This window comes from Pogona vitticeps, chromosome 7 (genome assembly GCF_051106095.1).
Source record: "Pogona vitticeps strain Pit_001003342236 chromosome 7, PviZW2.1, whole genome shotgun sequence".
In the NCBI taxonomy this organism is placed as follows: domain Eukaryota; kingdom Metazoa; phylum Chordata; class Lepidosauria; order Squamata; family Agamidae; genus Pogona; species Pogona vitticeps.
In genome coordinates, this window is record NC_135789.1 from 3202658 (window position 1) to 3224419 (window position 21762).

At 45.9% G+C, this 21762-nt stretch overlaps 2 protein-coding genes across 5 annotated transcripts; both read left to right on the forward strand.

The window, feature by feature from the left end:
- Positions 1-152: 152 nt before the first annotated feature.
- On the forward strand, positions 153-9746 carry LOC110073257 (solute carrier family 2, facilitated glucose transporter member 5). 3 transcript variants are annotated; one of them, XM_078379227.1, is made up of 13 exons: positions 153-622; positions 1795-1880; positions 1980-2075; positions 2623-2783; positions 3621-3745; positions 4466-4618; positions 5563-5688; positions 5846-6033; positions 6492-6602; positions 7380-7481; positions 7902-7980; positions 8616-8743; positions 9319-9746. In XM_078379227.1, the coding sequence occupies exons 2-13, from the start codon at positions 1830-1832 to the stop codon at positions 9514-9516; spliced, it is 1518 nt and encodes a 505-aa protein (XP_078235353.1). In that variant the 5' UTR covers positions 153-622; positions 1795-1829; the 3' UTR covers positions 9517-9746. The 3 variants fall into 3 exon arrangements, with proteins under 3 accessions (XP_078235353.1, XP_072833688.2, XP_072833687.2); XM_072977587.2 differs by lacking the exon at positions 153-622 and having other exon boundaries at positions 649-1880; positions 9391-9746; XM_072977586.2 differs by lacking the exon at positions 153-622 and having other exon boundaries at positions 653-1880.
- Positions 9747-10686: 940 nt separating this feature from the next.
- On the forward strand, positions 10687-21419 carry LOC110073122 (solute carrier family 2, facilitated glucose transporter member 7). Of its 2 annotated transcripts, XM_078379229.1 has the most exons (13): positions 10687-11277; positions 12655-12723; positions 13515-13613; positions 13962-14122; positions 14779-14903; positions 15859-16011; positions 16315-16440; positions 17356-17543; positions 17640-17750; positions 18213-18314; positions 18867-18942; positions 19817-19944; positions 20755-21419. In XM_078379229.1, the coding sequence occupies exons 2-13, from the start codon at positions 12688-12690 to the stop codon at positions 20935-20937; spliced, it is 1488 nt and encodes a 495-aa protein (XP_078235355.1). In that variant the 5' UTR covers positions 10687-11277; positions 12655-12687; the 3' UTR covers positions 20938-21419. The 2 variants fall into 2 exon arrangements, with proteins under 2 accessions (XP_078235355.1, XP_078235354.1); XM_078379228.1 differs by lacking the exon at positions 10687-11277 and having other exon boundaries at positions 12382-12723.
- Positions 21420-21762: the final 343 nt, after the last annotated feature.

A 21762-nucleotide genomic window follows, 5' to 3' on the forward strand; every position in this document is an offset into this window, starting at 1 on the left:
TCTTCTCGTTCTGTTATGTTCCACCTTTCCCCCCTGTAAACCCACTTACTGTCTCTTCCCACAATCCTCACAACGACCCGGCGAGGTAGGGCAGCCTGAGAAAGAGGAAGCAGACCGAGGTCAGCTAGTAAACAAAATAAATACGTAAATAAATCTTAGAGCCGTCGAGCCGAAACGGACGCGACGGATCACGTTTTAGGCCTCAGTGGAAACAAAAACACAGTGGCCTAAACACTAGACCACAGCTGATCTCTTTAAACCATCCAACCTTCAGATCTGTTCATGATGGCCAAGACACATCATTTCAATTTTCTGCCATTCGTTATTGTCTAGCCGAAGGTCGCAGCCTTTCAGAAAAAAATGAGACACCATAAAAGCTGTACCTGTCCTGACGAATATTCTCTTGGCCTCCTTCGCACTCTCAAAGTTTTACTGATTTTTTTAGAGATACACAGCTTCTAATACCTCAGTGCGCAAGTGTGTGAGCTGTGATGACGGCTTAGCGGTGGTCGAAATGTACTTCCTGTACGGCCAGGAGCACTCTTGTTTCTGATCACTTCTCCCCTTCACAGAAAATCTGGGAGAACTGAGTCACTGTAGCAGGAGCAGCAGCGAGTTCAAGGTAACTCTTAAAACCATCATAATATGATCTCACCCATTCCGTTGAGGGAGGCCAGTACTTTTTAAAAAACCTCTGCATTGTCGTTTTTGACGCAAAGCAAGAGAGGATCACCTGTTTTCACCCCGTCCGGTGCATTTACGTTTTGGATGTGACCGGAACCAGAGGCCTCCTGACTGGCATCATCTGTTACACTGGCAATTAAGCCACATCCAATTATGGGGGGATGGGGGCAAAAAACTGCTCTTACACCAACTTCTCTTGTGGAGAACCCACCTTGCTTTGTCAACTGTCACCAAGTTCTCCCCCGGAACCTTCCGGCAGCCTCCTCCTCCTGGCCGCTTCTTGTGATGCCATTAACCTTCCGACGGAGATCCTTCATGGAAAAAGAAGGTCTGTCGCCTTGTTCCCTTCTCTCTGCTACAAAAATGGGTGTGAAGCTCATGAATTTCATTTCTTCTTTGCCCCAAACGTCTGTGGGGAGATCTGTCCGGCCTCCCTCTTTCCAAACTCCAGTTACCAGGTTCTGGGATAATATAATCCATGAATTATTTGGGATAATACAGTCTCCCTATTTTTTTTTCCGGTACAGTTCGTCATATTCTTAAACCATCCTCATGTAGGCCTCCAGATGTGGTTAAGATTACAATTCCCATCTTCTTGGCTACGGCCTTCAATCTGTAGCAGCCCGCTTTGAAGGCTATGGCTAGGTAGAGAACAGACTTTTGGGGTGCAGGTGGGTTTTCTTTCCCTTATTCCTTCCTGTTGAAGTTATGACTAGATGCCCTTTGGGTGCCCCTTCATCTCGACAGCCTCAGGGGGCGTGGTCCAGTCAGATGGGGAGGAAGGGTCCTGGCCTAGCCATCCTTCGAAACCGTCTCAGGGGGGTAAACAGATGGTTTAAAGCCAGTTCTGTGTTGATGGCAGGTTAGGGGAAAGATGTAGAGAAGGAGCTGCTGTTATCTATGCTAGCCATGCGATTAGCTGAAGTTGATGATGGCTGGGATTCGCGCCATCCATAGCAATGCTTCCCATGTGAAGGAAATCCGTCACCGAAAACTTAAGCATTGAGAAGTCTTCAACGTCCACTGCCGGGAACGGGAAACCAGGGCAGATGGGCGATGGTTCTTCCGAGGATATGACGTGGAATCTCCCGTCCTTTTCCTCTCCTTTAGCCAAGTCCGATTTTGGGATCCGTCCCAGAGAAGCCATGGATGCGGCTGGAAGCATAGAGATCGTGAGGCCGAAGCGGAAGAAACCAGTGAGTCCGAAGCCAGCAAAACACAGCCAAAGCGGATGAGTTTGGGGGTGCTTTGCCCTGTATGTCCCGGCAACCGTTTTCTCTGGCTCTTTCCCGTAGAAGCTGACGGCGTTTCTCTTCTCGACTACAGTGTTTTCATCCATTGGTATGTTCCAGTGCGGATACAGCCTTTGGATTGTCCACAGTTCGGCTGCGGTAAGCCTGGGCTCCCCGTTGTCTGAATGGGGGGGGGACCCACTAAGGGATGTCCAGCTGGAACCCACCTGTGGACGAGAGGGAGTCTTGTGGACAGAGAAAGGATCCTGGGTTTTTGGGTTTTTTTTAAAACTATGGTTGCTTCTGAGTCATGACAACTCGGAGAGGGTTTTCAAGACTGTGAGATGTTCAAGAAGTGACTTCTCTCTTGCAGCTCCTCTGTGAGCTTCCGCGGTTGAATGGGGATTCGAACCTGGGTCTCTTGAGTCCTGCTACGACCCTCTGTCCTCTGTAGCACGCTGGCTCTCCTTGCCATTGAACCTTTGGACTAAAAAGCATCTTTCCTTATCCCTGAGTCTACCAAGAGCAGCCATTGGGTAAACCCAATGCCCCTCTGGGTATATTGGACTACGACTCCCATTACCCCCAGCCAAGGTGGCAGCTGGCAATGGCACCTGTGGCAGAGCAGCATGGAAAAAAATAGCATTCTCTGCCCAAGAGGTTGGAGAGTGAGCCCCCCCCCGAGTGATGTCTGCTTTTTTCCTAGATTATATCAGAATTTCACAATGCAACATTAAAACCAGTGAAAGAGCAACCCAACGAGCTGAAGTTTGATGATGAACTGTTGGCTGTCACCACGATTATGTTCCCCGTTGGAGCTCTATCCGGCCTGCTGCTGCTCGGCTTCCTGGTGGATCACTGGGGCAGGTGAATGACCCACTTTCAGCAGGTTGCTTGGAGGTTCAGGGAAGAGAGATCAGCCGCTCAGCGTTGCCCCAGTTAATAATACTCATGGGCTCTCAAGTCGGTGTTGACTTAGGGCCACCCTTCTCAGGTTTTTCCAGGTAGGGAGTATTCAGAAGTGGCTTACCATTCCCTTCTTCTGGGTGTGTCCTGGCACTAGGCAACTGGCCCAAGGCTACCTAGGTTGGCTCTCCTCCCAGGAGGCCCAGTGGGGAAAATCAAACTCCCAACCTCTGGCTCCACCACCAGAGATCTAAACCACTGAGCTATAGAGATGGATAGATGGACGGATTCGAACTCAGTTCTCCACAGTCCCAGAGTCCATCACTCTATCCACTACACCACGCTGGGGATCACAGACAGACAGATGGACAGACAGACAGACAGACAGACAGACAGACAGACAGAGAGGGAATGAACGTTTTTGGGGTGGCTGGGTCTCAAGAGTGCCAGGGTCTTGTGTAATTCTTTGCCCAGAAGGAGCAAACCAGGACGAATTACCTACAAAACCACTGATGAACGTCTTGCAACTGTGTGACCCTTCTGCTTCGTTGCTCTTTGCGTATTCAGTGGCGACTGAAACAAATAATCCCTAAAAAAATCGGGAGCTTCTGATTCCACGGTTTCTCCCCGCCCTTGTTTCGATTCTCTGGTTGGTTGAGCTACTTTTTACACATTCAGCGACCAGTGAAACCAACCCACCCACCCGATCAGATTGGTCATGGGACGAGGAGGGATCCACTACAAGGCCCAAGCTCCTCTCCTCCCTTGGCTAGCCTCTTTTCCTTTACTGTCTTTTAGAAAAGGCACCTTGTTCTTAAGTAACTGCATCAACATTGCCTGCGCTACCCTTTTGGGACTTTCCAGATCGTGGAATTCGTACAACGTGGGAATCTTCGCACGCCTTTTGAACGGAATGTCTTCAGGTGAGAAAGAGTCCCGAAATTCGCATTTCAGGGGCAAGGGCTGAAATCTGCCTTGCAAAAGTCTGTTCTGAGTTTGCGGCTTTGACCTTGTAAGCCAAGATTCCTGGAACATAAATCCTCTGTATATGCTTCAAAGCATTTTCTCCTTGGTCATGTTTCCTCGCTTTGAGAGAGAGAGAGAGACCAACAGGGTGGGGGCTTTAAATCCATTAAAAACAAGCAGGGGCAGAATCAGGCTCATCTCCGTGGTTTTTCCCCCCCACCAGTGTTCAAGCTAACAGAAGTGTCAAGCTTTCTTCTCAAACCAAAGAGTGGATTTGCTCTTTGGCTGTGCAAAATCTCTGCTACCGAGTGTTTCAGAAGAGAGGAAGGGGTACTGGCTTGGAGGATTGCCTCGCACAAGGAGAGGGGGGGGGGCAACCTGGCCAAAAAGGTGCCACTCTGTACAAATTTGGGGTTAGATGATTTGCTTCCTCTTCCTACTTTTGTCTCACAACAGCCTTGGGAGGCAGGCCAGGCTGAAGGAGAATGAGTGGCCCAAGGCTACCCAGTGAGTTTCATGGCTTGGGGGCTTCAAGTGGAGTCTCTCCTCAGCCCAACACTCTAGCCAGCATCTGGAGGGCAGGACATGCCCCCCTTGCTCTACCCACTACACCAGCTGTCCCCATAAACCTATAAGACAGGTGGTAAACTTAACTCTTGAAATTATCCTTCATCCAGGCATGTTCTCCTGTGTGGTTCCACTGTATATTGTGGAAATCTCCCCTCCTAACGTGCGGGGTGCCCTCCACGTGGTGTCCACCTGGTTCTTAACCATGGGCGTCCTGATGGCTCAAATCCTCGGCCTTCACGAAGCCCTAGGGAACCGAGAAGGTACGTCAGAAAAGGATGGACTTAAAAAGTTAATTCCCACCCCCCCCATGTGAATGCAACCTCTAGGAACCAGTGTTTCCCAACCTGGGGTCCCCAGATGTGCTTGGACTACAACTCCCAGGGATCCTGACACAGGACACCTAGTGGTGAAGGTTTCTGGGAGTTTTTATCCAAGAGCAACCGGAAGCCATTGCTCTAAGCCGAGAGCGGGCAGCTTCGGTGGATAGGAAGCGGACTATTCTGCTCTGATCCGGATATCTCAGAGATATCGATTTGAATCAGGCCCATGTGATCATTGATTTGGACGTCTACACTACACAATTAAAGCAATTAAACAGCTGGTTTGTGGGGTTTACCATTTAATGAATGAGAATTCACTCCAGCGGGGGGTGGGGTGGGGGGGGAGACATGAAAACCTTCGACCTGTGTTTGTCTGAGAGCAACTCATAAATCTTCCAACACTTTTGAATATATTTATGAAATACATTTGGAACACACACACACCCGGTATTCACAGGGATTGAGTTTCCAATTCTTCCATGGATTATGAATAATGAGGATTATAGCAAACACTATTTTAATAGTGAATGGTACACATAGCGTGGTTTCTGTCTCCCTCTAGTGGTCCGTTCTGGTAACGACATGGTGGAAATATATATTTCTAGGATTTTTCTTTTAAAATTTTGAATATTTTCAAACCATGGCTAAGTGAATAAGTGGATACTGATCCTGCTGATAATGTTTATATAGCTTGGCATTGTTGTGTTATGAAGATCAACACAAGAGGTTGAACTGCCATCTAGAAGATATTTTGTTTTCTTAAAGGTGGGCAGCAGTAGAGTTTTAATACATTCTTAAAAATCAATGAATGGGAGAGAGGGGGCAGTTGGCATGTCATTACACAGATGTCCCATCCACTTTAGTGACTGGATCTTCTTCCACAGGTTTCCCACATCTGATGAGTCTTGTTGGAGTGATAGCTATTTTAAATATGGTTTTACTGCAGTTTGTCCCAGAAAGTCCGAGGTTTCTGTTGATCCAGAAAGGGAACGAAACGGAAGCTAGGCAAGGTACCAACACCCGGGACCTCAAAACAATGTCTGGGCATCCTTCGGGTTGACGGAGAAGGGGTACTTGCCAGTGGTAGAGCGTAACTTCTGAAAGTGTTGTCCTCCAAGGTTCCAATTCTGCAATTTATTTCTCCTCCAATGCTTTCCTTCCATCCAGCTTTGAAGATGCTGAGACAAAAGGACAATGTGGAGGAGGAGGTTGAGGAGATGCTTCTAGAGGACCTTTGTGAGAAAGCCGAGAAGAACATGAACCTGCTGAAGCTTCTCTGTTTCCGGGAACTCCGACGGCACATGATCTGCACCATCATCTTGATGGCGGGAAACCAGCTCACTGGTGTGCATGGCGTAAGTAAGCCGCTGGACCCAGCCTGGCTAGGCTACACCCAGAGAGTTGTGTGATGGCCCTTGAACAGTCATGGGTCCATCCGATGGCATTCTGAGATTTGTAGTTTGGGAAAGAAGTAGAGTTAATTTCTCGCTCCAGCCCATGGCTGTGATCAACAGCAGAGACGTCTGTGTCATCAAGCTACAGATCCCAAGAATGACAGCGGAGGATATATAGAACCGGCGATAAGCGACGGTGGCTTTTTGTGTGTCTTTGGCTTGAACGTTCCACCAACACTAGCCAGGGTGGCTAGGACTAGTGGTTGGGTTTAATCCGCCAACTGGATTTCGGACCAGATGGTCCCTGGCAGAGAAGACACCTTGGAATTGATTCGCTCTCCGAATCATTCTCAAATTCTGGCTTACCAGTGATTTATTCAACACAACTAATATCCTTGCTTGGTGTAATCGAATTCTAGGTATACTTTTACGCAGAGAGAATCTACCTTTCCTTGGGAATAGGCAGCAAATATATCCGCTTCATGCTCCTAGGGGTGAATGGTGGACTCCATCTGGTGACGTTACTTGTGGTAAGCCTTTTGTTGCTCACTCTTAAACAGGTAAGGATGGGATTTTTGGATTTCTTGGACTGCATATCCCATGATTCTCTACTGTGGGAGTTCTACCTGCCAGACTCCTTGCATATACCTAAATATGGCTTACCTGGGACAAAAATGTTAAGGACTCGCTAGGCCTAGGTACTCCCAGCTTCCTGTTTAGAAAGAAAGCTCCCAGCTAGCACCAGGACAGGAAGAGGAAGCTTGGGTGGGGCGAGGCCAAGCTTGGCCTCAAAACCTTCCATTTGAGGCCTATTCTCTCAGGTGAGTCAAAAATGTTGGTGTTTGTCTGTCAGGTAGAACTCCCAGAATGAGGAATGATGAGATTAGTCATCCAATTTTATTTTATTTTTTAAAAATCCCCTCTCTAGTAATATATTTCTTGAGGAAGGCTCTTTTTTTGATGCTATCACTGCTGGTCTTTGCCGGTCTTCCCATCAAAAATGGAAAGATAACAAAGTATACACATTTTACTCCTCCCTATCTTTCCTCCTCCTCCTCCTCCTCTCTCTGAAAGAGTGAGATGTGCTTGTTCAGCATAGCACATGATTTTCCTCACTCCTGTATCTTGCATTTAATAGGTTGTGTTTTGTGACTGGTCCTTGGAAGGGAACAGGAGCTTAATTTGCAAGTCCAACAGGTGTGGTGGGCCTCTCTGAAGATGTCCCATTATAGGAGGAGATTTGGGCTGATTGTAGTGGAAAATTTGATCCTTTGTCTTCCTCTCCCTTCCACCTTTATGTTCTCTAGATATTTTCCATCGATTCTGTGGGGCGGAGGTTTCTGCTCCTCATCGGTATCATGATCTGCAGCATGATCAGTATTCTGCTCGCTGTCTTCCTGGAACTTCAGGTCTGTGATTCGCAACTTCACACACACACATATACATGGGCATAATGAGAGGCAAGCTCAGGAAAAGTTGACGGTGGGGACTACAGGCCCCAGAATCCTCAGTCAAAAAGACCAGGGGGATTGCAATCCAATGCAGTAAAATACTGCATCTAAACTATGTTGGTGTATTTTTTTTGGGGGGGTGTTCCGCTCTTTTGCTGGTGGTCTCACCCAACCTTATAATGAGGTCTCTGCTCCTCTTGCAAAACTCTTCTGTGGCATGAAGTCTCATGCTTGGGTTAGAAGAAATTTCCAAAAATAATCCAGTTGCTTTGGAAGAGTGGTGTTCTGGAGAGCAGTGTTTATTATATGCGTTGCTGTTTCTGGCCAAGAAGCCAAGTATGTTTGAATCCACATTGCGCAACCAACTCTACCCAACAGGTCAAGAACAACCCCTCGTGGGCGTACATTAGCACGATGCTTGTCCTCCTCTTCCTCGCTGCACAGATGGTCGGGCCAGGTATTGTTCTCTTTATTTGAAATATTTATAACTTGGCTTTGTCCTTAAAAAAATAAGAACCCAAGGAGGTTTACACCAATCATAAGATGGTATTTGAGATGAGCAAGAATGAGGATCCAGTACTAAAAGGGTCAATGAATACGATACAATAAAACCCAGACAAACACATCAGCAGCACCAAAAACACATTCAAAGTAGTGAAGGCACTACCATCCAGTTAAAAACCCCACTCAGGCAGCCAGTCACTCAGGGAAAGCTTGCCTGAAGAGAAAGATCTTTGCCTGCTTGTGGAAGAACAGCCAAGATGGGGCCAGGCTGGCCTCCAGTGGCAGGGGGTTCCAGAGTCCAGGAGCAGCCACAGAGAAGGCCCTGTCCCATGTCCCCACTGAACACACTTGTAAAGGTGACGGGGACCTCTTCTGGTTAACTTAACAAGAATGTCCCCGGGGCTGCCACTCAAAGCCCGAAGGGGGTTTGCACGTGTTCAGGCTTATGTATGTTCAAGTGACCCTGGTGGATCCCAAGTGCCATCTGATGACCCTCCAGTTCAGACTATCCTTTCACTAGCCTAGGTCACTCATTGACTAAATGAAGCAGGAATTTGACACCTGACACCTTTCTTTCTTTCTACCCAGCTCCTGTTCCTTATCTGCTTGTTGGGGAGCTGTTCCTTCAATCAGCCCGGGGCTCAGCCTGCATGATCGGGGGATTTGTAAACTGGTTCTCCCGGCTTTTCGTACCGCTGATGTTTATTCGTCTAGAGGTGAGTCGCTGGGCCAGCGAGGGATCTAAACCAAGCCCAGCCTCATCCCGTCCACCCTCCTGAAGACCCATAAAGTCACAAGTCCCTAAAAATGTTCAGGGTAGTTTCTGTTCTGTTTGTAATCCGGATTGCTAAGGCATCTTGGAGATTTCCTTCTGCGGACAGCCCGTCATGCAACAGTGGAGAAGGTGTGACTCCGTGGATGTTGAACTTCAACACCCACCATCCCTTGCTTGGAGAGCTAAGAGTGGAGGATTATGGGCTTTGGAGTCCAACAACACTTGGATTAGAACCCTCTGCCCCGCTCTGATGGGCCGGACTTTTCCTCAAAGCTTGGTTTTATAGATTTCAGGACAAAGGTTATTATTATTATAGAACTGCTGGATAACTCAGTGGTTTAGGCATCTGGAGTTCGATTCTCCACTAGGCCTTCTTGATAAGAGCTGGACGTGATGATCCACAGGGCCCCTTCCAGCTCTGCAGTTCTGTGATGATGATGATGAATTAAAATAAACCAGGATATTGTTGACGTCCATCTCTTTTTCTCTCTCTCTCCTCCCTTCCCACCTCTCTAGCCCCTGATCGGTCCTTACATTTTTCTCTTCTTCTGGCCAATCTCCATTTTCATCTTTATTTACATTTTCAAGATGATCCCAGAAACCAAAGGCAGGACGTTCATGGAGATCCAGAAGGCCATGGAGATGCGCCTGCAGAAGAAGGAACACAGGAAGAGGAGGGCCAAATCAAGAGCAGGGGTCAATTCTTTTCACTGAAACCCCCCTTTTTGGGGGTGGGTGGAGGAGGACAAAAACAGAAGGACATGCACAGAAAAAAACCTTACTCACTGTGCTCTGTTTGAGAAAAAGCAACAGTGGTGGTTTCCAGTCAAGCTGGACCGTTTGGCTAGTTTTTCCCCCCCTGTTCATGTTTCTCTGTGTACCTACCGTGAATTCTCTTTCGTTTAATTAAATTAGGGTGTATATAACATAATCCAGAGCTTGAATGTGTGGAAGAGCGTCTTGATTCTCCCGAGCCTAGCCTTTCTCTTCCAGCCAGTCCCCGACAGAGGTTTTGAACTACAACACCCATTATCCCCAGCAAGGGTCCAGCCTCTTCTTGAGCTGTTAACTCAGTGCGAGACTACCCCTTCTGTTTATTTGGGGTGGAGAGAACAGCTGGAGGGGGTATACCCGCTCGGGAGGAGTGGATTCACATCCTTCCAGTTGTGGATTTTTTGCCCCCCTCTAAATTTCGCCCCCTTGCCTCAAATCCTGGGTTGCCTCCACCTCAGTTACGGCTCTGAGAAGGGATTTTATCTGTTCTTTATACCTGGAGGACTCGTTTCCTTCGGCTGCTCCTCTTACACGGATTCTGGAGGTCCTGTAAGGTCACACAGTCCCTTCTCTCCAATAATCTCTCAGGGGGTCTGATCCCAAATTTTGCTGTCATTACAAGCGATCCCTCCAAGGTTTGCTTTTTAAAATTCTTTTAATATCTCACCTTTAAAAAAAAAAAAAAGAGCCCGAGAGCTTGTCCTCAAACCAGCGCAACCCTGCAAAGCAGGCCGGACTGAAGGAAAAGGACATTTCTGTCAGTCAGCCAATGGCTTTCATGGCTTCTTAGGTGGAAGAGCCCAATCCACCCACGCTTCGGTCCAGACCAAGGATCACTGCACTCCACTGCCTCTCAGGGATTCTGACGATACAGTACTGCCATCAAGGGTTTGTGGATTTGTGCCTTTTCAGGGGTCTGATCCAGCATACATCTTCTGTCAGTATCTGTCAGTTTCGAGGTCCTGGAGAGGCATGCCCCGAGCGCCGTCTCTGGTCTCATCGATTGGGAAGGGACCCTGGAGGTCATTCATCTTAACCCCGGGTTGTTCAGCGGAGAATCAGCAAAGGATGTTACAGCAGCGAGACTGAACATACTTTGTCCTTTTAAAAAAACAAATTTGGAATTTAACTTCCAGAAATGTCAGCCTTTTATGGCACCCGAAATCCTTTATCTTCAAGAGGGGGGGTGCAATCTACAACTGCTGACTTCAGACACACGTTCTTAGTCCTGAAGCATCCCATAATTCTTTTGGGGGGTTTCCTGCAATGGGCCAACGTGATGTGCAGCCTTTCGAGTACTGTCGAACTGCAGCTCCCATTCTCCACCCGCTCTGTGGTGCTAAAGGATGATGGGAGTTGTAATTCGGCAACCACAGGGAGGAGTGCAAAGCACCCATCCGTGTTCTGTACCCGGGAACTTGAATGGATCATATTTTGGGGGCTAAGTGTCCTGAGTCCCAACAGAGAACAGCCCTGGTCTTTGGGATTCTTTTTTTTTTTTTTTGTCTAAAAGAGGAAGCTTTTCCCGGCTGTGTGCCTACCTGTCCAGAACGGTGGTCCCCTCACTTCCCAACTGTCAAAGCTTCCCTTGGAATCCTCCATCTTCCTGCTCCTGATTGGCTCTCGCCAATTCAGTTGACCTTAAAAGAAAAATATGATGTCCGTTGACTGGCCTCTTATTCACCTCTTCCGGAAACCCTGGTTAGTTTGTCGTTTCGCTATTTTTAGTGTTACAGTTTTTTTTATCAACTATGTTTTCCAAGTGCTAGCCATGTTAATCGGTGCAAACATATTTATCCTCAGTGTAGCGGTAAAAAAGGACTGGTCCTCATGAGAGTCCACATAGCCAGGGCTCCGAAATGCAAGTCCACTGCATAGATCCATATCGACAAACCAGTTTTAGCCATTCTGATCTCTGCCAGGAGTGGGCATTTTGTAAAGTCAACAGGTCTTAACTGCCCATTCATGAACAGCTTTGGATTTGAGTGAAGATAGCTCACAACCAACCCTGTTACCATATACAGAATCTGGGCTCAATGAAGTTATGCTAAATGAATGGATGGGGCAGGACTTAGGGGTGAACACGTTGGAGCATATTCACCTTTAAAGTACCACAAGACTCATTACAGGAAAAAAAAAGTCTTCAACTGAACTCTTATTCAGTTGAGAAGAAGGTTGGACCTCCGAAAACTTAGCCCCAGATATATTACTTATCCAGAACTTAGAAAGTTACTGCTTGATAGTAAAAAGTTATTCTTATAGATCCGAGGCCATCAGAAGAGCAATTTTATTTAGTGTTGCAGACATATTTGCAAAAGATAACTCTTTTGTATCATTCAAAAGTAGCAAAAGCATTACTAAAATTACAGGTAACTAGTTGTGCATTGTTGGAGGTGGGGCTGATAAGCCAGATATTTATAGTTACCATGGGACACTCATTTTAAAGTGCCAGTTCTTTATATTTCATAAAATGCGTTGTTCATTATTGGGAAGATATGCTAGTTATTTATAGTAGTCAGCAGCCATTGTAAGTGCACGTTAAAAAGTAAGCCAACTTTCTTAAAAGTAACTAAATTATTTATTTATTTATTTATTTATTTATTTATTTATTTATTTATTTATTTATTTATTTATTTGATTTATACCCCACCCATCTGTTCTAAAAGACCACTCTAACTAAAAGTGACTAGTTGTTCATTATGCAAAAATTTTAGCTGCACCATTACCAATGGTCTCTGAAGGGCATACAACAATATTAAAACTTTAAAAACATTTAAAGTAGTAACCATAGAAAGTCCATTTTAAAATATAAATTCTTTCACGCCTCAAAAGTGAACCATTCATTAAAGTTAAAAGCAAATAGTTTGTTCTCTGGGAATCTAAACTAATTTTTATGCCTAGTTATTTCCAAGCTCTGCTAATGGTTTATTCTAGATAAAAGTCAGCAGAATATGGTTTGACATCACATTTTTAACATACAATGGTCAAAATAAGGAGAGTAAATAGTATTTTCAAGAATATTGTAAGGAGAAGTCCGCTTAACGAAGTGACAAAGTTTTGGTCCTTCACCCTCCACAGCTGAGCTGAATTTTGGGTGCCTTCTGAGGACGCATGGATACAGAGGGAAGAACGATACCCAAGGAAGGGGTGAGTTTTTCCATGTGACATAAGGCATTTCCAAACAGAGCAGACCGACGGTATCAATCAAAAGACAATGGACAGTTATTCTGTCTTTATTTTCTCAACAGATCGTTAATGGTAAGATAAATAAATACATTTTAAAAATTGCCATCTGGATTCATCATAAAAAGCCTGGATTTTTGAGCATGGGTAGGCTAAACTATAAGAGACACCAGCTTTGCAATTAGAAGGTGATAAGACATTATCCTTCCAGAAACACATTCCTTCAGAGTTGGCATGTCAATGCAATCAGTTTGCAAGTGATGCCCATTATTTACCTCCGGGAAATTAATCATCCCACAAAAGCAAGTTAACTGGCAGCTCGTGAATCTGTAAAAATCTTGTGTTTTTGAGTACATATATTCTTTTTCATTTAAGGAACATGCCTTTCTAGCTGGCAGCTTGTACAGTCTGGTCCTAAATCAAGGGAAAGGCTCTGTTTGACTGAAAGTCACAATCTGTCAGGGGTTGTCACAGCCCCCCAGAATTACTTTTTTGGGCTTACCAGACTCCCTAAGCCCTTCTAGCCATGCCTTTTTCAATTTCTGTGTGTAATCTTTTAGGAACTGTGTGCTGGTCAGCGCAGAGCTAAAGCTGGCAATTGATTTGGAGAAATGTTGGAGGAGAATCATACTCTTTTTTTTTAACTTCTTAAGTCAGCTCCGCCTCTAATTGCAAAGCTGCTATCTCACCTGTTTTAGTCCAACGTCTCATCCCGCCCATGGAAAATCACAATGTGTTTCTGCTTTTCCTTATAGAAGCTGACAAAAACACTTTTCCTGACTACGTTGATTTCTGCCCTTGGATCATCTGTCCAGTATGGGTACAACTTCTCTGTGATCAACCACGTGTCTGAAGTATGATGATCATCTACATACATGGATAAAGAGGGAAGAGCTACATATCCTTATATATACGTACATATATACATTCCTCACGCCTTTACTCACAAGGAAAATTCTGTATTTCCTGTCTTTGTTACTTTTGTTTTGCTTTTGTCGAGGTTTTTTTTTTTTAAATGTACAAAATAATAAAGCTATTCAGAGGAGAAAGTATGAGGGCCTGTCCATTATGAATTAATTTGTTTATTTTTGGTAAAACTTAGGCTCAGATTTTTTTTTTGCGGGGGGGGAGGCTGGACGACTCCTCTCACCGCCTGTAAATCAGCGTGGCCGGCAGTAATTCTGCGCCTTTTTCTCGTCTAGGCCATGAAAAGCTTCTACAACGAGACCTATCGTTATCGAAACGGGATCAGCATAGACTCAAGCCTGCTGATGTTCCAATGGGGTCTGACGGTCTCCTTCTTCCCGCTCGGAGGCCTCTTGGGGTCCCTGCTGGTTGGGCCACTGGCGGACTCTTGTGGCAGGTACCACGGAATTGACCGATGGGTGGATTGGCAGCCTTCCAGCATCTTCGTAAAGCTTTCCACCCTGTTTGCGCAGCCTGAGCAGTGGCTCTGCGGTGCAGGATGACCTTCTGACAGGGGTGATGTTCTCATCCTAAAGACTGCATGACCTGCCTGCTCTTCCCTTTTGCAAAGTGAAGCAAGGGCCTTGGTGGGGGGGCAAGGTTTGAGGAGCAGTACCCGGCCTCTGGTTGGAGGTCAGAGCTGTAGGTATCTCAGAGGCTGGCTTGTCTCCATCCCACACGCCTGTCTCCCTGTCTCTTCCATTTTCATGAGTATTCATGAACAAGAAACTGGGCCTTCTCGGCAGTGGCTCCTCGCCCCTGGAACAACCTCCCTCCAGAGATTCGTGCAGCCCCGTCGCTGGGTATTTTTAAGAACCAATTAAAAACTTGGATTTTTAAGCAGGCCTTCCCTCCAGTTAATACTTAATTTTCCCTTCTTCATTTATCTTCTTTTATTTTTCCCATCTCGAAGAATCTGTTTATTGATTTAAATTTCTTTTTTTATCTTGTTATACGTTGTTTTTTATTTGCTTGGAAGCTGCCTAGAGTGGTCGCAAGACCAGATAGGTGAGATATAAAATAAATAAATAAATAAATTCCTTCCCCTTGCAGGAAAGGTGCTTTACTGGCAAATAATGTTTTGGCCATAACCTCGGCCATCCTCATGGGCTCTTCCACAGCCATGCGTTCCCACGAGTTCATCATCTTTGCACGCTTGATCATTGGAACATGCACAGGTAAATCAGTCTGTCTGACTTTCCTGCTCCTGGTCACCAGCACCTTCCTGGATGGACACCAGTAGCGTCCCGTTCCTGGGACTTTAGGGCCCAAACCCCAAGGACAGCCCATGTGAAGTCACTTGGGGTGGCCACTTAGGGATGTCAACAGGGAGAAACTCTTCTGTAACAAATTCAGAATAATAGTATATGTGCTAAAGATGGGATTTTGGGATTTCTCAGACTACAAACCCCATCATCCCCCATTCTGGGTGTTCTGCCTGATTAACAGACACCTACATGTGGTTCACCTGGGAGAAAAGGCCTCAGCTAGAAGGCCTTGAGGCTTTGCTAGGCCTAGCACTGCTAGACCTTCCCTGTTCCTGCCCCAGTGCTATCTGGGAGTTTTCATTCTGAACAGGAAGTTAAACAGAGCTAGGCCTAGCGAAGCCTCGAAACCTTTCTCCCACGTGGCTAAAGGAGATTCAGTACAATGGACAGCTTCTACGAAGCTTTCTCTCTCTTTCTCTTTTTCAGAATAAAACCCCCGTTAGGTTTAACACCTCAAACTAAAACCTAGATTGGATTCAGCACCCACACAAAATCAAAGTCACCTGTCTTTGGTGGCAAAAAAATAAAAGCTACTGCATAGAATAAAACGGAACCGTCTCCTCTTTCTAGTGCAGCTTAACCTGAAATTTGCCTCTCTGCCTAGAGATATAGCCGTTTGCTGAGAATTCGACCTGGTAGCCTGAACGACCAGACACAGGAAATGTTGCTTTTGTGGGATACATCTCCCAGAATCCTATAGCCGGCATGGCATTGGCTCTACTAATTTGGGGTTCCTGGGAGTTGGAGCCCAAAAGTAGCAACGTTTCTCCTTTTTGAACTCTGCCAAGAATGCCTTGTTCCTGTTTGTTCACCCACCCTTCCAACATATACTGTACACTCTTTTTTGCATTTACCCTTTGACCAGGTGTTGCCTTCAGCGTCGTCCCCATGTACGTCACAGAACTGGCCCCCACAAACCTGAGGGCAGCCCTCGGCATGGTGGCCCACCTCTTCATCCTTTTCGGTGGCCTGCTGGCTGTTCTCTTCAGTCTTCCCCAAATCCTAGGGACTCCAAAAGGTAACGTTGCCATGGGCTACCTTTGGTCTGAATCAGATCACTTGTCTCATTGGGATTCAGGCCCAGGGCCGGCCCTAACGTTAGGCATGTGGATTGTAAAAAATAAAAGGGCAGCCCATTTACAATTGCATTTTTACTGCCAGGGAAACAAAGAGAGGGGCTTCTGAGGTTCTTTGTTGCCCAAATAACTTCCTTGGCCTTGGGTCTCCTGTATCATGGCTCTGCGGAAGGTGTGCTGTTTGCCCCACCTCAGGCGGGCAAGGGCTTGGGGTGACCCCGTTCCTGCCTCTGTCTCTTGCGCAGGTTGGCCGATGCTACTGAGCCTCGTTGGATTGCCGGCATTGTTTCAGATCATTGCCCTGCCCTTTTGCCCCGAAAGCCCAAGATATCTGCTGATTCAGCGGAAGGATGAAGAAAAGGCTCGGCAAGGTAATGCAATCCCTGGGTAAAAAAAACAAAAAAGAGGAAAGAAGCAGTATGGTGCAAAAGTTAGAGCACTCGTAAAGGATCTAGATTCTGGTACCCCCGATGAGACATGACATTGAATAGAAAGCTGTGAGCCACCCTGCTCTCCCTTCTTCTCTCTCTCCCCCCCTCTCTCTGGACTACCTCACACCTCATAGGGTTGTCGTGATAACATGGGGAGGAAGCGATTCACATGTTTTGGCTTGAGCTTTTGGGAGTAAATGTGGAACATAAAGATCCCTGATAAATTGAATCAGTGAATTGCACATACCTCTTTTATAATGACAAGTAGGAAAAACATTGAAGAGGAAGAAAGCCTGCCTCCACATAAACAGACCACATGTAGTGCAACGGTGCTCAACTTTTCATATTTTATGTTCCATTGGGCACTCTATCAAAGTAGTAGTGCCTGACTCTAATAAAAACAAAATAATCTCTTTCCCCAAGAACGTTTGGATGTTTATAAATATTCTGTTACTAAGCCTATCAATTACTGTAAATGGGTAGACTGAGATAAATAAGAAGAGTGTATCTACTTGCATGGCTACAGAAATTTGATCCGGGTTTAACTGCTGTACCTCTGTCCTACGGAATCCTGGGATATGTAGTTTGGTAAAGGGATTAGACTCCTCTTATAGAGAGGTCTAACGCACTCCCTGGCATGAGAACAGAGGAAGTCCTAATTCAGTGGTTGCCAAACCACTGAATTAGACCAAAATCCGGAGCGGATGACCCTGAAGGATCAGAGAGTCACTTTGGGTCTGCCTTTATGTGAGTTAAGAGGAGAAAACAACACAGACATCCTTGGGCTTGCGGGAAGGAAGGTAGGGTAGGAACCTCTTCCCCTTCCATTCAGATCTTTCTTCCCGTTAAACTCAGCCTTAAAAAAGCTCAGAGGCCAAGATGATGTGGAGGAAGAGATCGAGGAACTTCGTCAAGAAGACGCCACTGAGAAGTCGGAGAAAGATATGGATGTGTTCAAGTTCCTACAGTCCGAAGACCAGCGGTGGAACCTCATCACTGCCATCGTCCTGATGGGTGGCCAGCAGCTCTCCGGCATCAATGCAGTACGTGACGATCCTTCACCAGGGCTGGCTATATCATTAGGGTGGAAGGAGGCACCTCCCATCCTAAGGTAGGTAAGGGCTCTGTTCTCATTTCAGGCGCAACATTATATGGAGAGAATCTTCACGTCGACGCGCATCGGAGCAGCGATCGTGCCATATATCACCATGACGATTTATATTCTCCTTTTGTTCACCCTCGTACTAGCGGTAAAATTCTCTCACAATTAAACATTTTCCCACCAAAAACTAAATTCCTTCAAAACTGCTGGGTCTGCTTAATTGCCATAAGACATGACCTCTGATGGGGAGGTGCCGTTTCTGCCTTAGGAATCAAAATGTCTTGGGTTAACCCTGGATTGAGAACATGTGTCCCCTCCATTTTAAGTGTGTGATAGATGCTATCTTCTACATCTGGATGGGGTGGGGAAATATTCCTTTTTTGAAACAAAAATCTTTTTAAAGGTGAAAAATTTTCCTTTGTGCCCTCTAGTGGCCAAATTTATTTCTTAAAAAAAATTAAAACCTGAGTAGGGTGGTAGAGCCACTGATGCCAGGGCTCTCTCAAGGCAGAATAAAAAGTAATGTTGTCCACCTTGGCTGTATTCATTGTACCCCACTAGCCTGCAGCATCCTCTTCTTCCCCTAATGCTGTTTTTTTGTATTTTCTAGTTGTATGTTGTGGAATCTTTTGGGCTGAAGAATCTCCTTCTGACCGGCTTTGGGATCTGTAGCATAACCTGCATCCTTCTTACCATGTCCCTCGAACTTCAGGTTAGCGCTTCCAGTCTTTGCACAGGAAAGTCTTCCAAGAATTGGCAGAGCACAGCTTTCCAGATATTGCTGGATCACAGATCCCATCACCCCTCCCTCTGCCATCCAAGCTTGATGGGAGCTGGAGTCCAATGTCATTGGAAAAGCTGCAGATTTCCAAAGCTCGATGGTTGAGGTCTCTGGCTGTGGAGCCAGAGGTTGGGAGTTCGATTCCCCCTTGGGGCCTCCTGGGAGAAGAGCCAGCCTGGGTGGCCTTGGGCAAGCTGCACAGTCCCCAGGGCGCCCCTGGAAGATAGGAATGGTAAACCACTTCTATGTATTTTCTACCTGGAACCCCCCCACTCCATGGAAGACAAGAACCAGCACCCCAATGGACAGGTCGGCTCCAAGGGGATGAGAGAGTAGGATATTAGGTCTCAATTTAGAGACATTTCCTGAAAAAAAAATCCACTTTGTTCTTGCATGTCGCTCTCATGGCCTTGAGTTACCCCACTAGGGCTTCTGTTGTTCTCTGTTAGCCTGACGCGAATTGTGATTGCTGTTCTCCAACAGAAAACCGTCTTATGGCTGTCTTACTTCAGTGCAACTTTTGTCTCTCTCTTCCTGATTGGGCAGTGCATTGGGCCAGGTGAGTGCACTCAGGAGGTCAGGAGTTCCAGAGGAGAGACAGAATAGATCAAAACTGGAGAACCAGTAGGGAATGATGGGCCAGATCCCCCCCTCCTCAAAACTACAGCCCCTTGCAGTGGGTTGCATTTGATTTAATGGGAAATGCGGCCATTTCTTGAGAGGTCTGATTTGGCCACAGTGACACATTGCCCTAGTTATATCTTGGCTGGACTACTGTAACGCGCCCTACGCGGGGCTGCCTTTGGAGACTGTTCGAAAACTCCAGAGGGCCCAAACTGCAGGAGCCAGATTGCTGACTGGGGCTGCTTACAAAGATCACATAACCCACCCACCCCACCCACCCCGATTACAGCCGTTCCACTCACTGCTAATCTGTTTCTTGTTTCTGTTTCTTAATCCTTTAAAAAATATTTGTATATCTACTGTTTAAAGCTTCTACATACCGTCCCTTTTAATGATGTAAGCCGCCTTGGGTTCTTTTTTAAGGAGAAAGATGGGATTAAAAATATTTTAAATAAACATATCATAAATCCATCTCCGTGCTTGTGGACTTGTGCCAGCCCGAGGATGAGATTAACATTCCTGTCCCTCTGGTGGATCCGCTTTTGGAAATGGTTTTGAGACATTAAACCTTAAAATGGTTATTTTTGCACAAAGAGGCTGCATCAGAAGAGAAACCCTTCCGGTGTAACTGTTCAATGGTTTTTAAAATGTTGTTTTTCAAAGATTAGCGGCATCTCATCTGTTTAACACAAAAGGATCGGTTCCATTGCTAACGCGTTAAAGGTGACGCGTTGTTTTTGAGCCCTGCGGCACAGGCGGGTTGGTGCAAAGGGCATGAAACACAGCGGGTTCTTTTGCTGTCTACCCAGATTCAGTGGCCAATGTGATGATATCAGAACTGTTCCTTCAGTTGTCCCGATCCTCAGCTTTCGTGGTTACAGGATACGTACACTGGCTCTGCCGATTCCTGATTGCCGTGGTGTACCTGCATGTAGAGGTGAGCTATTTAGAATAGTCCAGGAAATTCCCACCTGCACGGCTAAAAAGCCCAAACTGAATTAAACCAACCAACACTGCCAGGTCTGTATACTTCCTCTCTGAAGCTGACTTTTAAAGCAGGTTAGACCCTTGTGCTTTCAATCATGAGAGCCTCCCAAGCCAGAGGCTGCCAGCACCGCAGAATGAGGCCAGCAGTGTGGTAAAGGGGAGTTGAATGTTGAGCTAGGGCTCAGGAAACCTGGGTTCAAATTCCTTGGGAGCTGTTTGCAGGGTGGCGATAGGAAACGGCTCTCTGCAGACCCCACACACTTTGAAAACTCTATTAGGGCCACCACAGAGGGCTCAATGGTGCATAATAACAAAAATGGAGAATTGCATTTCCTAGTGGCATTATTCTCTCTCTCTCTTTTCCTCTTTTCTTTTTAAAAATGCAATTTTTGGTGGATTTATTCATTTACTGTACTTCTTTTTGCTCTCTCCTCCCCCACAAGTCTGGGATCTGTGAGGATGTGAAGAAGAAGAAGAAGAAGAAAGCATGGGGGAGCTATATATGATCCATGGCCTTTAATATTCACATGCCTGTCCTGTTGCCATGATTCTTGACTGCAAATTGTCAGCCTGCAGGATCTTGATGTAGAAGAGGGCCCCATGATATTTTGTGGGGTGGGAGCCCAGGTTTCCTAGCCATGTCCTGGGGGAGAGGTGGAAAATGCCCTATAGGGTGTGATAAACAAATACATGTTTGCATGATGGTATTCATCTCTCTCTCTCTCTCTCTCTCTCCTCCCTTTCTAATTCCTGTTGTTAGACCTATCTTGAGCCCTACAGCTTTCTGTTCTTCTGGCCCCTCTGCGTCGCCAGCTTTATCTATCTCTCCAAGATGATTCCAGACACAAGAAACAAGACTTTTCTGGAGACCCAGCGCCTGGTGGCCCTTCAGACGGCTAGGAGGATCTTGATCAAGGAGCTCATGGTGGCCTCAGACAGTTAAAAAGGGCAGCGGAAGACCTTCATAGAGCTGAAGGTCATCAAGAAAGCCTTGGTGATCATCCTTGAGGTCGCAGAGCATGTGGGAGTTCCTTTTTTAAAAAAACAGCTACAAGTTTCCAGAATGGCATAGCTCATATTCTAGCTGTTGTAGTCTGAAAAAAAAAGTAACTTTTCTGACTTCTTTTTTTGATGCATTAGGGATAGTTCTTCCCTGGCCTTCTCTCCTCTCCCACCCTTTTTCATTCAAGCACCTTTCAGCTCCCAAATCAATGTGTTTCTGGAGAGAAATGGGATGGAAAAAATTGTAAGAAAAATAAAATGTGGAACTTGCTTTGAGGGTGAAGATGGAGAAATGGGGGTATGAGAAATGTATGTCAATATGAATGGAATTCATGTTATGTAACATAGAAGTGTTTTTAAATACCTTTTGTTTTTTTATTGTTTCAATAAAATTATTATTGTTGATTACTATTTTAAAAAGCACTTTTCAGCTCCTTCGGCTTTTTACTGATGCAATCGTAAAGAACTTATGGAATTAATAGGAAAGGCCCTCTTTGAGATTTTAAACAGACAATCGGTGATTTCGGCTCCACCTTTAGAGACATCAGACTGAGCACAGAACTGTCCACAGAGTTGTGTGTTCACAACACTTTTCATGAAATGTGAGAGTTATTGGGGTTAATTTACAGCTGCAACTGTTTTAAACCTGGGGTAAACTGTACGTTGCATTAAACCACACAGAGAGGATTAATTTTAGGATTAAGTCCAGAAGGCGCTCTCCAGGGTGCTGAAACCATGTCCTCTATACTAGCAGTTCTCAACCCTT

What these genes read in the sequence shown, in the direction of transcription:
- LOC110073257 (XM_072977586.2), top strand. Translation starts at nt 1,734, where the DNA reads ATGGGCGATGGTTCTTCCGAGGATATGACGTGGAATCTCCCGTCCTTT. An exon ending in ATCTGGTGACGTTACTTGTG is followed by an intron (nt 6,603 to 7,379) that starts GTAAGCCTTTTG and finishes TATGTTCTCTAG; the next exon opens with ATATTTTCCATCGATTCTGT. An exon ending in CTGTCTTCCTGGAACTTCAG is followed by an intron (nt 7,482 to 7,901) that starts GTCTGTGATTCG and finishes TCTACCCAACAG; the next exon opens with GTCAAGAACAACCCCTCGTG.
- LOC110073122 (XM_078379229.1), top strand. Translation starts at nt 12,688, where the DNA reads ATGGATACAGAGGGAAGAACGATACCCAAGGAAGGG. An exon ending in GAACGATACCCAAGGAAGGG is followed by an intron (nt 12,724 to 13,514) that starts GTGAGTTTTTCC and finishes TTTTCCTTATAG; the next exon opens with AAGCTGACAAAAACACTTTT. An exon ending in CCATGTCCCTCGAACTTCAG is followed by an intron (nt 18,315 to 18,866) that starts GTTAGCGCTTCC and finishes GTTCTCCAACAG; the next exon opens with AAAACCGTCTTATGGCTGTC.